This window comes from Marmota marmota, unplaced genomic scaffold, assembly GCF_001458135.2.
Source record: "Marmota marmota marmota unplaced genomic scaffold, marMar, whole genome shotgun sequence".
Lineage (NCBI taxonomy): Eukaryota > Metazoa > Chordata > Mammalia > Rodentia > Sciuridae > Marmota > Marmota marmota.
In genome coordinates, this window is record NW_026000171.1 from 1,071,307 (window position 1) to 1,087,040 (window position 15,734).

General features: G+C 37.9%; 1 protein-coding gene across 1 annotated transcript in view; it reads left to right on the top strand.

Annotated features, from left to right (window-relative positions):
- LOC107154875 (antigen WC1.1-like) overlaps positions 1-15,734 on the top strand; it is a 23,965-nt gene extending 8,231 nt beyond the window's left edge. The window contains exons 2-7 of the mRNA XM_015500609.2: positions 4,455-4,763; positions 4,854-5,171; positions 8,975-9,067; positions 9,141-9,455; positions 10,532-10,846; positions 15,529-15,734. Coding sequence (XP_015356095.2) covers positions 4,455-4,763; positions 4,854-5,171; positions 8,975-9,067; positions 9,141-9,455; positions 10,532-10,846; positions 15,529-15,734 — 1,556 coding nt within the window. The remainder of the gene's footprint in view (positions 1-4,454; positions 4,764-4,853; positions 5,172-8,974; positions 9,068-9,140; positions 9,456-10,531; positions 10,847-15,528) is intronic.

Consider the following 15,734-nt stretch of genomic DNA (forward strand, 5'->3'; position numbering starts at 1 on the left):
TGAGAATTTTTGCATCTATGTTCATTAGAGATATTGGTCTGAAGTTTTCTTTTTTTGATGTGTCTTTGCCTGATTTTGGAATCAGAGAGATATTGGCCTCATAGAATGAGTTTGGAAGTACTGCCTCTTTTTCTATTTCCTGAAATAAATTGAAGACTATTGGTATTAGTTCTTCTTTAAAGGTCTTGTAGAACTCCACTGTGTATCCATTCAATTCTGGGCGTTTCTTGGTTGGTATGCTTTTGATAGTGTCTGCTATTTTGTCACTTGAAATTGATATGTTTAAATTGTGTATATCATCCTGATTCAATTTGGGCAAATTATATGACTCTAGAAATTTGTTGATGCCTTCAATCTATTCTATTTTATTGGAGTACAGTTTTCAAAAATAATTTCTAATTATCCTCTGTATTTCTGTAGTGTGTGTTGTGATATTTTCTTTTTTATCACGTTAGTGACTCGAGTTTTCTTTCTTGTTCTCTTCATCAGCATGCCTAAAGATCTGTCAATTTAATTATTTTTTCAAAGAACCAACTATTTGTTCCGTCAATTTTTTCAATTGTTTCTTTTGTTTTAATTTCATTGATTTCAGCTCTGATTTTAATTATTACCTGTCTTCTGCTGCTTTGGGTGTTGATTTGTTCTTCTTTTTCTAGGTCTTTGAGATGTAGTGTTAAGTCATTTATTTGTTGACTTTTTCTTCTTTTAAGGAATGAACTCCATGCAATGAACTTTTCTCTTAGAACTGCTTTCATAGTGTCCCAGAGATTTTGATATGTTGTATCTGTGTTCTCATTCACCTCTAAAAACATTTTAATCTCCTCCTTGATGTCTTCTGTAACCCATTGTTCATTCAGTAGCATATTATTTAGTCTCCAGGTATTGGAGTGGATTTTATTTCTTCTTTTATCATTGATTTCTTATTTCATTCCATTATGGTCTGATAGAATGCAGGGTAGAATCTCTACTTTTTTATATTTGCTAAGAATTGCTTTGTGGCATAGTATATGGTCTATTTTAGAGAAGGATCCATGTGCTGCTGAGAAGAAAGTATATTCTCTCATTGAAGGTTGGAACATTCTATATATGTCAGTTAAGTGTAAGTTATTGATTGTATTATTGAGTTTTATAATATTCTTGTTCAGCTTTTGTTTGGAAGATCTATCTAGTGATGAAAAAGGTGTGTTAGAGTCACCCAATATTATTGTGTTATGCTCTATTTGCCTCTTGAGCTTGAGAAGGGTTTGTTTGATGAACATAACTGCTTCATTGTTTGGGGCATATATATTTATAATTGTTAAGTCTTGTTGGTGTATGGTTCCCTTGAGCAGTATGTAGTGTCCTTCTTTAACTTTTTTGATTGATTTTAGTTTGAAGTCTACTTTATTTGATATGAGGATGGAAACCCCAGCTTGCTTCCACAGTCTATACGAGTGGTATGATTTTTTTCAACTCTTCACCTTCAGTTTGTGAATGTCTTTTGTATTAGATTAGTCTCTTGGAGGCAGCATATTGTTGGGTCTCTTTTTCTGATCCAATCTGCTAGCCTATGTCTTTTGATTGGTGAGTTTAGGGCATTAACATTCAGGGCTATTATTGAAACATGATTTGTATTTCCTGCCATTTTTGTTTATTTTTGATATTTACTGTGACTTGGTAAATATACTGTGACTAATTAGATTTTCCTATAATATAATCCCTCACTCTGCTGATTTTCATCATTTTTTTTTCATTTCTTCTTCTTGTAATACATTGCTGAGTATGCTCTGTAGTGCAGGCTTTCTAGTTGTAAATTCTTTTAACTTTTGTTTATCATGGAAGGGTTTTATTTCATCATCAAATATAAAGCTTAGCTTTGTTGGATATAAGATTCTTTGTTGGCATTTTCTTTCAGAGCTTGGTAGATGTTGTTCCATGATCTCCTGGCTTCAAGGGTCTGGGTTAAAAAAATCTGCTGAGATGCAAATTGGTCTCCCCCTATATGTGATCTTATTCCTCTCTCTTGTGGCTTTTAACATTCTGTCCTTATTTTGTATGCTAGGCATTTTCATTGTAATGTGCCTTGGTGTAGATCTGTTGTAATTTTGTATATTTGGTTTCCTGTAAGCCTTTTGTATTTGGTTTTCCAATTTGTTCTTCATGCTTGGGAATTTTTCTGATATTATCTCACTGAAGAGATTGTGCATTCCTTTGGTATGAAACTCTGTGCCTTCCTCTATCCCAATAACTCTTAGATTTGGTCTTTTGATGCTGCCCCATAATTTTTGGATGTTCTGTTCATGGTTTCTAACTTTCTTTTTCTGTGTGATCAACTTTAATTTCCGAATTGTAAACTTTGTCTTCATTATCTGACATTCATTCTTCCAAGTGATCTAGTCTGTTGGTTATGCTTTCTATTGAGTTTTTTTATTTGATTTATTGTATCCTTCATTTCAAAGGTTTCTGATGTTTTTTTTAGAGTCTATATCTCTCTCTTGAAGTAATCTTTTGCTACCTGTATTTGCTCTCTTATTGTTGAAGTGATCAATTTTTGCTTGTATTTGCTTGTTTAGGTCCTTCTTTAATTCACAGATCATTTTAATTATAAACCTTCTGAAGTACATTTCTGACATTTCATCAACTTCACTGTCCATAGAGTCTGTTATTATAGTGTCCTGGCTTGTTTGGGGCATTTTCCTCTCTTTTTTTTTTTTTTTCATTCTGTCTATGTGTCTTCCTTTTTTGCAGTGTGGGTCTGAGATATTAGTTTCTTCCCTATATTCTTGTAGTACCCATACAGATTGTCTGTACCTCACCTTGATGTTGGGCTTCCAGACCCTGCTGTTGTCCCTCAATAGATGCTACTGCATCCTGGATCTGGGACCTGCATAGGTTGGAGTGGGTAGATCTGGACCACTGGGGTTGATCTCCCATGGTATTCTGCTGGTCAGAGGGGGCAGCCCTGCACCAGAGGCTAGGCTCTGGTGAGTGTCTGCCTTGTAGAGAAAGGGGTGGATACAGCCTGCTCTGTGCCTGGGCCCCCAAGGCTGGTGTGAGTGTATCTGGGCCGATGGGCTTGACCTCCTGCTGTATTCTGCTGGTTGGAAGGGGTGTTCTTGCACCAAAGGCTAATGTGGTGGTTTGGGCTGGATCTCAGCTAACATGGTAGTCTCAAAATTTTGTATTTTCATTTTGACTTCCTAAGTAAGGTACATTGTCACCACTCTTCTGTAATAATAACATAAATTAAAATGACCTTGTAGTCACAAGGTTACAAATTCACACTTGATGTCAATACACCAGTTCCAGACAGAAATGAAAGCATTCTAATTATAATGCTTTAAGTAAAAAATTTAATAAATTAGATTAATGCTTTTGATATTCATTCTATTTTGAAGGCATATTTTGGAAAGACAGTCACTGATCATGTTATTTTCTTCATCAAGGATTCCCTGCTGAACTTCTTCATGACATAAAGTTACTATTACATTACTCTTCCATACCTGGGGCCAGATGTCTGCTCAAATGTCTGAACCATACTTTAAATCCCTTCCTGATTAGTTTAGATAGATACATAATGTATTTTTCTAACTCTAGTTATTAATAACAAAATAAACCCTCAAAATAAAAGAAAAAGGCAAAAAAGGCTCAAATCTCTGCAATCATACTTCTAAATTATCATTCTGTTTTCTATAACAGGAAGTATGATGTAAAGAACCCTGATTATTTTACTCTAAATAACCTGGTTTCGTCTCACTCTTACACTATTTAGTGAACTCTTTCCTCATCCCTAAATGAAAAATAAATTATCAGTTTTTGATACATATGGAATTTTTATTTTATTAACAAATGTTAACTTAGTTGGGATTTTTTCATTGAACTAAATGTTTTTAGGATGAAATTGTAAAAATTAAGCCTAGTAATTTTTTACTGCAATTCATATTCAGTGAATAGTCATAGCTCCCATAAAAAAGGAGGTAGACTGACAGAGACAGATATACAAACACACAGGTATCTTTTTAATATGAAGGATAGTATATTTATTAGAAGAAAATAAAAAAATGTATTGCACCACACACACAAATAGTTATATGAATATATATTAATTTCTGTTTTATTTTTTAATTGATTTTTTAAAAATAAATGACAGTGGAATGCATTACAATTCTTATTACACATATACAGCATATTTTTTCATAATTCTAGTTGTATATAAAGTATGTTCACACCAATTCGTGTCTTCATACATGTACTTTGGATAATGATGTTCATTTCTTGAGTCAATAATTCAGAATTGACTATAATTCCTCCTAAATTTGTCTTCATATGCTTGCTCAAGGAATTCCCATTCCAATACCAACTGTTTAATCTATTCCCTACATCCTGGGAAAAGAGAAGCTTTCAAGCATGCCTGTGACATGTAGGTACTAATTCCAAGCCAAGATATTAATGTTATTAGTTAATTTCTTCCATAGGATTTGTGCGTTTGAATGGAGGAGGTGGACACTGCTCTGGGCAAGTGCAAGTGAATTCTGGAGAAGGATGGACTCCAGTATCTGATGAAAATTTCACATTACCCACAGCCCAAGTCATCTGTGCAGAGCTGGGATGTGGCAAGGCTGCATCTGTCCTGGGAAACCTGCCATTCAGGAAGCCTGCTAAACAGATCTGGGCTGAAGAGTTCCAGTGTGAGGGACAGGAGCCTGGGCTTTGGTTCTGTCCCAGAGTGCCCTGTCCTGAAGGTAGCTGCTATCACATAGGGGCTGTGCAATTTGTCTGCTCAGGTGAGACTCACAGCAAGATGTTAACCTCCCTACACACTCTACCGGAGGTAAGAAAAATGTGTGATGTTGCTAAACCCTGTCTTCTACCAGGATATACAGATGTTCGGCTCATGAAAAATGGCAGCTCTCAGTGTGAGGGTCAAGTGGAGATGAAGACCTTTGGAGGCTGGAGAACACTCTGTGCCTCCCATTGGAATATGGCCAATGCCAATGTAGTTTGCCATCAGCTGGGCTGTAGAGTTTCCATCTCCACCCCAAAGGGAGCATACTTTGTGGAAGGAGGAGATGAGATCTGGAGAGACCGATTCCACTGCTCAGGAACTGAGTCCTTCTTGTGGAATTGCCCTGTGACTGCCCTGGGTATTCCTGCCTGTGCCCATGGAAACACGGCCTCTGTGGTCTGTTCAGGTAAGAAAGGCCAGGGCTGACTGGTACTTGAGTGGCATGTCTCTAAGAGCAGACAGCATGAAGAGCTGACTTCAAAAGTGAGACATTCTGGGATGGGGTTCTGGCTCAGTGGTAAAGTGCTTGTCTAGCATGTGTGAGGCCATGGGTTTAGTCCTTAGCACCACATATAAATAAATAAAAATAAAAGCTCATCAACAATTAATTTTTTTTAAATTGAATGTGACATAGGATTATGGTCTAATCATGAAACAGAAAAGTGATATTAAATGGAAAATTGTTAAAAAATAATAATAATAAAAGAAACATTCTGTGGGGACCTATGATTCTTCTCAATGATCATTCATCTTTCAGGCCCTCTCAAGGGGTATAAAGAGGAATAGTTTTTAAGTAAGCATTATTATTTATTGAAATTCATAGAGAACAATGTATAGCAATGAATGAAAGCTCTGTAAAGTTTCTTATTCTGGGCCATCAGAGAGCTTCAGTGACTCCCAGAAGTCACCTGCACATCCCCCCAGTCACTATGTCCTCCTCTCCTCCAAAGAAGATCACTTTAACATTTGTTGCAAAAAAAAATTGCATTACATTATCCACCTAAAATACCTAGAAGTAAACATCTTAAAGGCTACACAGAATCTCTGAGAGAAATTAGATATACCTTGGAAATCAATTGTCTCCATATTATTGTGTCGTCCAAATCCAATGTCAACCTAAATACCATCATGCTTTTATTTATATTATATATATAAACGTGTTTCTAAAATTTATGTGAAATGCATATGACCTAGTATGATTAATGCATTAGGCAAGAGAAGCTTCACAATTAGAATTTTGGTTTTAAGTAATCCTTAAAGAAAACTTACTCAGACATGCTATAAAGTTATAATAATTAAGGAAGTAAGTATTGCTGTAAGAATACACAAACAGCAGAATTTAATGGAACAGAATACAGAATGAGTAGGAAAATCCGCGGTATTTTTGTGTTTGATGCCATTAATGTTTCATTTGGTGAAATATTCTAGGAATTTCTTCAAATTGTTTTCACCTTTATTTTTTGAATGTGTGTGAGGGGTTGTTTTTCTTTTTCCTTTCTTTCATTTTATTTATTTATGTTAATTTGGTAATTCTGGAAAAGTTTCAAAGATATTATAAAATTCCCAAGTAATCCTGACCAGATTTCCAAATGCCACTATTTTATTATATTCTCTCCTGCTCCATTTATGCCTAAATTTATCAAATCTTTCTGAATGATTACTTAAGAGTAGGTAGATAATGTAATGTGTCCCATTATTCCTAAAATATTTTCAAGAATTTCATATGTAATCACAGCATTGTTGCACATTCCATAAATCCAACTTGCTGTAATATAATTACATAGTTAATTTGTCTTGTTCAGATATTTACTAATTTTCCTAAATAAGTTATTCACAGTAAAAAATATATGGTAATATGCTGCATTCAGTTCTCATGTTTAGTTATCTTTCTTACTATGAAACTCTTTTAATTTTCTTTGTACTCCATCATAATGATATTTTTGAAGAGTACAAACTAATAATTTTAAGAGATATTCTCTTTTTGAGCTATGTCCATAAGTAAAAATAAGTAATAAGAGAACATGTAAATTTATGTTTGAGTCTGTTATACATAAATGAAAATTGGCTTTGACTTTTTCCAAAGGAGAAATTTAAACTATATATGTTAGAAAAATTAATCACAAAATGTCTTTCTTAAATTCATGCACAAGAATTTTTAGACCACATTGGACATATCTAGTACTATAAATATGACCTATACCCTGTAGCAGTCTCTTCTCTATTTTCCAATGGACTCTTTTTTTCTTCCACTATGATAGAGGACTCGGGTACTTGTCTTTCTGTATCTAGTTCATAACCAAACACAATTTCCATTTGTTTTGATGCAAATGACAGGGTTTCATTCTTATTTATGGCTGTAAATATATCATCTATACTTCATAAATTTTCCTTTCAGTGAGCACTTGAGGTAATTCCATACCATAGCTACTGCAAATAGTACCACAATGAACATGGGGGAATGTAGGATTTCTGTGTTTCATAGTGAGTGTAATCTTGGCAGTTATTGCTGCATAATAAATTTTCCCCAAAAAATAGCAATTCAAATGAAAATTACATTTCATTTTTCTCATGATTTTTAAATTCATAAACTTGGAAAGGGCTCTTGACAGTTGTCTCTTGTGGTCTCATGAGGTTGCACTTGGATCTCATCTGCAGCTGAGGTCATTGTAGACTTAACCAAGCTGGGAATCCAGGACAGTTTATTCACATGACTGGTAGCTTGAAGTTCACTTTAGGTTGCTGAAAGAACCATCTGCAAATGCTCTCTCCCACATGATAATCCTTACAGAGTATATTTCCCATTAAGCAAACATCCTACTAAGTCAAGAGGAGGAGACCTGACTTTCTAAGCTAAGTTCCTAAGTCAAGCTGTTCAGGCTTTACCACATTCTATTGACAACTCACCACTGTCAGTCCGGATTGGAGGGAAGGATAAATGGATAGAGTGTGACAGATTTTGTGGATATTTTTAAACACTACAGGAGTATTAAATATTTCACTTTATGTATTTTCTAATTTTTACTTTAGCACTATCAAACCAAAGGTCAAATGTTTTCTGTGATATGTGGAAACTAACCCACAATAAGGAGAGGGGGCAGTGAGGGGAAGAAATGCAGATTAGAAAATGGGCTATATAGGGAAGAGAGAGGGATAGGAAAAGAACAGTGGAAAGAATCTGACATAATTTTCCCACGTGCACATACGAAAACATCACAGTGAATCCCATTATCATGTACATAAATAAAAATGTAACTCTAACTAGAATAAGATATATTCCATGTTTGTATGATTATTTAAATGTGGATTCTTATGTCACATATAACTAAAAAGAGCCATAATGTTTTAAAAAATTGTGGCTTTAAGTAATTAAAACTTGTAGAGTATTAGGAATGTTAGATTCTCTCACCATGTCTCTTAGTTCCCTATTATATTTCCTATCCTTCTGTCTTTCTGTGCTTCACTGTGTATTTTCCCATGTTTTTCCACTTACTATTTCCATTTTAAAGAGCATCTACAGTGTTATTAGACTTATCCACTGGTTCTTGTTTTATCTACTAACTTTTAAAACTAACACATGACTCTCAAATTTTTATTGGATTTTTTTTAATCGTTTGTCACCCAAGATGCACTTCATATGAAACTTTCAGAAAGATATTTTGCCTCTTCTATGCAGTTTATTTAGGATAGATCACCTTAGGTAAAAACGATTGATGTGGTTAGATATGCACACCATGTAAAAGAAAAACTCTACTTTCAGTTCACAGAGTATGATGCAAGATTTCGGGATGTTCAACAGAATTCCACCTCTTTGGTCCAAACTAAATTATATTTGTGTATTCCCAGGGAAATGAGGGAAACATGCTGAGATTTTTCAGAATATCACTTACTAACTTTGAATGAAAAATGCCTAAAGGGTAAAATTCCTGATTCTAGTTTTCACTTTTCTTTGAACTTGACTCTAAAAGTCTTGCTGCCCTGGGACCTGGGCAATGCTCTCAAGCAGCACTAATATGTTCCACTTTCCTAAACTTATTCCTAGGTGTTCTTAAAACAAAAAGTCTGGCATAAAGAAAGGCAGAAATCTCCATTAGAAGATCAACTCTGAAGACAGGAAATTAAAGCTCCTTTGCTATATCTTTAATCTCAAATGCCATCACTAGATTATTATGTACTCTAATTCAGGTTTCTATTCTCTAACCCATTTGGTAGGAAACCAGACTCAGCTGCTGCCCCAGTGCAATAGCTCCTGGTCTGACCCAGCAGGCTCTGCAGCCTCAGAGGGCCACACTGCCAATTGCTCAGGTGAGCAACACATTTACACAGCCTTCCCATTCCCTGTGTAAATGCCCACTGACATGACCCTGTCTCTCCTCAGACAGCAGACAGCTCCACCTGGTGGATGGGGGCAGTCGCTGTGCAGGCAGAGTGGAGATCCTGCAGCAGGGCTCCTGGGGCTCCATCTGTGATGACAGCTGGGACCTGAGTGATGCCCACGTGGTGTGCAGACAGCTGGGCTGTGGAATGGCCCTGGAGGCCACCATCTCTGCTCACTTTGGAGAGGGATCAGGGCCCATCTGGCTGGATGAAGTGAACTGCACAGGAGAAGAGGACCACGTGTGGCAGTGCCCTTCCCAGGGCTGGGGGCAGCACAACTGCAGTCACAAGGAGGATGTGGGGGTCATCTGCTCAGGTCTGCTCTGCACACTGTGCACAGGTTGGGGAGGGCAGGGGAAGGTCTGCAGGGTGGTGTCTGAGCCCTGGGGCAGGGGTTGGGCAGACGTTGACAGGGCAGAGGAGGAAGAGGCTCATCTTACAATTCCTGTTATTTCAGCAGAGGAGAAGATGAGGTCCTTCCATTTCCTGCTGGAGCAACTGAGCTTCTGCTCTTTCCTTCTCAACACTGTCCCCTGACACAGTCCTTCTCTACAGTGTCCATTTAATGCAGTCATCACTCTTCTGTGACCTGCGAGTGCAACATCTTGACCCACTGAATTAGTTTTCATTTCTGCTATAACAAGTTACCATAGATTGAGTGACTCAAAACAACACAAATTTATCATCTTACAATGTGTAGGTTTGAAGACTGACCTGGGTCTGTCTGGGCTATAAACAAGGTGTGAGCAGGCTGCACCAGCTAAAGCCTTAGGAAGACTCATTTTCTTCCTTTTGTAGCTTTTAGATGTTCCCTGAATTTCTTTTATCATGGCCCCTTCCTTATTCCAAACAACAGCAGTGCAATCCTCTGACCATCATTCCATGAACACATCTCCCTCTGACGAGGGCCAGAAAGAATTATCTGCTTTTGAGGACACAGGTCTAAGGATATGATTAGATTGTGCTCACCTGTTAATCCAGGATGATACAGGATAATCCACAAAAAGATTCTTTTTTTAATCATGTCTGCAAAGCCCTTTTGCAATGGGTAAAATATTCACAGGCTCTCAGGATCAGGGAGCCTACCTACTATGCCACATCTATATCAGCAATCCTTTTCTAGAGTCGTCAGATGATTAGTCAGAGAGTAGATAAAAAGTTTACTTATTGCAGAGCCTCAATGTCAGTGTTCCTGTCTATTGATTTGGGTAAAAACAGAAAGAGCAGTAAAAGTTAGCAAAACAGGTTAAAGGGTAAAAACTTCCATTCCTCTACCTAGTGGGTACTTCCTTGGCAGAGTCAGCAATGAGTACTCACTACTAAGGAATAAAGGAAAAACAGCAGTAGGAGTTCCATGCTCACTGAGCCCTGATATCCTCCTTTCCATTTCAGAGTTCTTGGCCCTCAGGCTGGTGAGCGAGGACCAGGAGTGTGCTGGGTGGCTGGAAGTTTTCTACAACAGCACCTGGGGCAGCGACTGCCACAGCCCTATGGAACCCATGACCTTGTCCATAGTCTGCAGACAGCTTGGCTGTGGGGACACTGGGACTCTAGATTTCTTAATTCCTTCCAGGGAAGTTTCTAGACCCCACTGGGTGGATGGAATCCATTGTAGGGAAACTGATACCTCTCTCTGGCAGTGTCCTTCTGACCCCTGGAAATACCAATCTTGCTCTCCAGAGGAGGAAGTTCATATCACGTGTACAGGTGACCTACTGTCTATTTTTATGTGTTTGTCCTATGCCTGCAGTTGTTGTTAGGGAAGTTTCTTATATTCAAACATAATGGATGAGTTGAAATAAGCTACAAAATGAATACTGGATAGACATTACTTGATCCACCTCTTGCAATCCTGTTTCAAAGATAGATGTGAGGAAACCAGCAATGGTAGCTATTTATGTGAAAAATATCAGACAGACTGAACAGAAAATATGGGAGCATGAAGTTATATGCTGATAAACTTTCTAAGCAATTGGCTAATTCATCCTTAAATTACATTAATTAATCTGTATTTCCTTAGTAAGAAGGTGAATGATTAGACTACAGTTATACCCATTTCTTGCTAAGTGTTATCAACTTGTTCCTACCAACACAATCAGCTCTTGATAGGTATCATGGTGAACATTTATTTCTGATAGAAAATTGGAGTTAGCGGTAAACCCTTCATCTTCCTCACACTTTTAATTAAGTAAGTGACAACTTGGGGAATCCAATACAATGGGCTATTTACTCTGGAATCCACTACAGATTAGTTTGTTTATGATAAATAACTGAGGGATTTGTAGGTAGAAACTTAATTCCAGGCAGGAGGAAAGACACAAGAAGAAAACACTGTGCATGCTCTCATGGAGTTTGCACATCAGTGTGGCTATACAACAGCACGTAAATTTGAGTATCATGAAGACATGGAAGGTGCTGTGCAAATATGTTCATTGAGGAAAAGGGAAATCATATTTAAGTTGAAACCTAAAGAAGGAATAGAGGAACAATGCAGGAAGAAAGTAGAATATTTGGTTAGTGTAAATACTGAGGTGAGAGGAGCATGGTGACCTTGAGTTACTGATAAACCCCTTCATAAGCAGAGCAGGAGGAGGGTGGGAGAGTGATGCCTGATTATCTGGATGGGTAAGAAGAGCTAAAGGCCTCTCCAAGGCATGGTCCCAATAACAATCCTGTTGAAAAGCTGTTTCTTAATTTTTTCCTCTGCCAGATCATGGGGAATTGCTGTGAGATGAGGGGTCTGGTCTCCGCTTATTTTCCTCTTAAATTGATCTCTTCACAGTCCCACTGGTCTTAGTTTATTCTCTCTCCTATGAGCCTTTTCCATATGCTATTGAAAACTAACATTCCCGCTTCATCTGTCTCCCATAAAAAATTCCATGGGGACTGTTGGAGATTAGAGACTATCATTTTCCAGTTTCTTAAGACCTATACTGTCCTCTTCATATATTGTGTTCCAATAGAAACCTGGCAGTCCTCTGAAAACAATGATGTACTTATAACTGGGAGGCACTGTACTTCCCATTCAAAAGAATATTTCTGAGCCAAATATTAGAATAAAAATATTCCTGCTTTCCTCTGTCATTTTCAACAATTTCTTTGCTTTTTCTCTATGCCTAGATAATTAAAGTTTGCCCCATGATGTGGCACCAACCACCACCTCAGTTGGCGCCACTATCTAACCTGGTTACTCCCCCTCATCCAGGAAGGCTGCAGTACCAGGGTCACCAGGCTCCTCTGTCTCCTGTTCCTGGTGATGCCAGCATCCTTGAACACAACTGAGATAACATCCTGGCTTCTCCATTCCTCACTTTCTCCCTTTGAAGTATCCATCCAACCTCAAATATGTGTATATGGCCACACTATTGACCATCATTAACTGTCCAGCTTGAGATCTTGGTTGCATTGTTTACTTCCATGACTATTGCCTCTTCTGTTTATGGCACATTTCTTGATGCTCCTTTTCCAGATATTTCATTCTCACTCACGCAGGTTCCAAGTGTTTTCCATTATCAGTTTTTTAGTTTTCCACTCTCCTCAGGATTGCACATGTTCTTCTTACTCTGAAGACAACATGATGCCCCATTATAATCCTCCTTCTTCAAGTACACTGAACTTCCTGGTCTCTTCTGTCAGTCAAAGACAAGAATATTATTACCCCTTAGTTATTCCCATAGGGATATTAGTTCACTGATTGGGTTAAGAGTCTCATAAACCAATCATTTATCTTCTAAAACTTCTTGCATTGTCTCATTAAGAGCTTTGGGGAACACCTCACATCCAAACCATAACATGCACTAAGGCTTGAGCAGGACTAGGTCATGGCTACAATAAGGTACAACCTCACTCAAGTGGCTGGAGATATAGCTCAGTGGCAAAGCACACCCAACATGCTTGAGGTTCTTGGCTTAATCACCATCATGACTCAGAAAGAAGAAAAAGAATAAAAGAGTGTCAACCACATAAACATAAATCAACTATATAAATACAATAAAAATCAAATAAACTCAATAACAATTATGAAAGCAGTAACAATAGATAAGGGAAAGAATGAACAGGAAAGTAAATTAATAAAAGGAAAGTTAATTCAAAAAGGAAGATTGCAGAAGAAAATACAAAACTAAGAAGAAGGGGAATAAAAATATAAGAAGAAAACATATAAAGAAAAGATGAAAAAGAATAAAAGAGAAAGATCCATATAAAGAATTTTAAAATGCAATAAACATATAGTATTAAGGAAAATACAATAATGTATATATTTTAAAATGCATCAAAAATTCCTTCTACACAAAATACTTGCATGAAGACACCTCTTTTATAGTCATTTAACATTTGAATCCACCAGGTATATGGGATAACAAGACTAAAAAGAAATCAATTCTAGTTCTTTTGAATTCCCATTTGGTGTGATATGCTGCCTGCACTGTGCTCCTCAGTTTCCTACCATGGAGGTTATTGATGGGGCAAGCCATCATCATGCTGGAGGGGTTCTGTTTGCAAACTTGGGCACATAGCAAAAGATAAAGTCACCACAAGCCCTTCCTTCACCAGTTTCTGGAAACAACTGATAGAAACACTCTGCTCCAGGGAACTCATGCCCATGGGGGCATGCCAAGTGTCCTAGCCAGGTGAATCTCTGGAATGCCTGTGAAAAGTTGTGTAAGCAATCAAAACCCTGAGCTCCACCCTAGAGATGTGGCACAGGAATGGGGTGAATCACCAGATGTTGTCTCAGCTCTCAGACCTGTAATCACTCCTTTACACATAGAAAAGGCCTACATATCAATGAGGCCTCTGCTCCTTTCTCTGCTGCTATTTAAGCATGTTTGTGGAAGTCAGTCTTCCTATTTGAGACTGTAGGTGCTCACTACCTTCACCTTGTCACTGTAGAGGGGTGACCCAGGGACCCTGATTTATGGGTAATTCATATTTTATAATCCTAGCATACTTTAGCCAATAGGACCCTTTTCAAGATGGTTCCTAGTAATAGAACTCTGAGAGCTTGTTAAGCAATTAAATGAACTTCTTCTCTAAAGCTCTCCTGTTGTAAGGAATCAGTCCCTGTCAAAACAACTCCCCAAACTTGATCTAAAGCTTGCAAGAATCATGTGTTTCTCCTAGCATGTAAGACAGCTAGAGTTGAAGTTGTAAATTGCTTTGGAATTTTCTCTGGGCTGCCTTTATGCTTCCCCATATCATTAACATTTCTTGTCATTTCTTTATTGGTTCACAATTTTCTTCCTCTTTCTCTTCTCAAAATACAGTTTCCCTTGTGTTCCCTGACTCTTTTCACTCACACAGTCACAAAAAAGTGTACTTCTATTCTGCTATTTGCCTCCTTATCAAGAACTCCTGGCAGGAAGTCTAAGTACAGATTAGATATGTTTGGGGGAACAAGTAACACTCTATAATTCCTAAGGGTATTTGGGCAATGTCAGTATCTGACATAATCTATTCAGGGAGGTTGCTCAATCTACCTAAAGTGAACACAATTTTGAAATTAAATATCCATATTTGAACTATGAAGCCTAGAATCATTAGTGAAATATATAGTGTTAACTATGGTTTGTCTATGATCCATTCATTTTTTAGTCTTAATGCCTATATAATTACATTTTCCCCTGCATTCATGGCTGTCACCTGAGTCTTCTGAAGATCTCTTCCCCATTTGCCAACCTCATCCCCTATTCTTTGATCCTTCCAAATCTCAGGCCATGAGTACTCAAGTATATGTGGTTTATAAGAAACCAATTCAGATACTGGCTCATTACAGTAACTCCTAGAAATCATTTAGAAAAGACACTTTCAGCTACTTAAAGCAGGAATCTTGGCATTTCTCAAACTGTTTTGTCACATCATATGCAAACTTTACCAATAACAAGTTTTACTATGATCCAATTTACATAATAACTTCTACCTGAGACTACTCACTCAATTAAGTTGTGTTTAATTCATTTCTTATTCTTTCACAATTAATTCTCCCACATGTTATGGTAGAAACTGAGACTTACCTGCTGCCCTAGTATAATGAATGATTCCATGTTTTACACAGCAAGCTCTATATTCTGAAAACAGGTCTGCCAACTGCTCAATTCGGGGAGGGATTACCACATGACAAAAGAATGCATCTCAGCCTGGTGACACATGCCTGTAATCCAGCTGCACCAGAGGCTAAGGCACCAGGATCCTGAATTCAAAGCCAGCCTTAGCAAAATTGAGGCCCTAAGCAACTCAGTGAGACCCTGTCTCTAAATAAAATATAAATAGGGCGGAGAATACGGCTCAGTGATCGAGTGCCCCTGAGTTCAATCCCCACCCCACACCCCAAAAAAAGAACCCTTCTCATTCTCTTTGTAAATACAACCATTGACATGATTCTTTCTCCTCAGAGAGCCCACAGCTCCGCCTGGTGAACGGTGGCAGTCGCTGTGCAGGCAGAGTGGAGATTCTTCACCAGCATTCCTGGGGCACTGTCTGTGGAGACAGGTGGGACCTGAAAGATGCCCATGTGGTGTGCAGACAGCTGGGCTGTGGAGTGGCCTTCAATTTCTTTCTCTATGCACAATTTGGAGAGGGATGGGGCCCATCTGGCTGA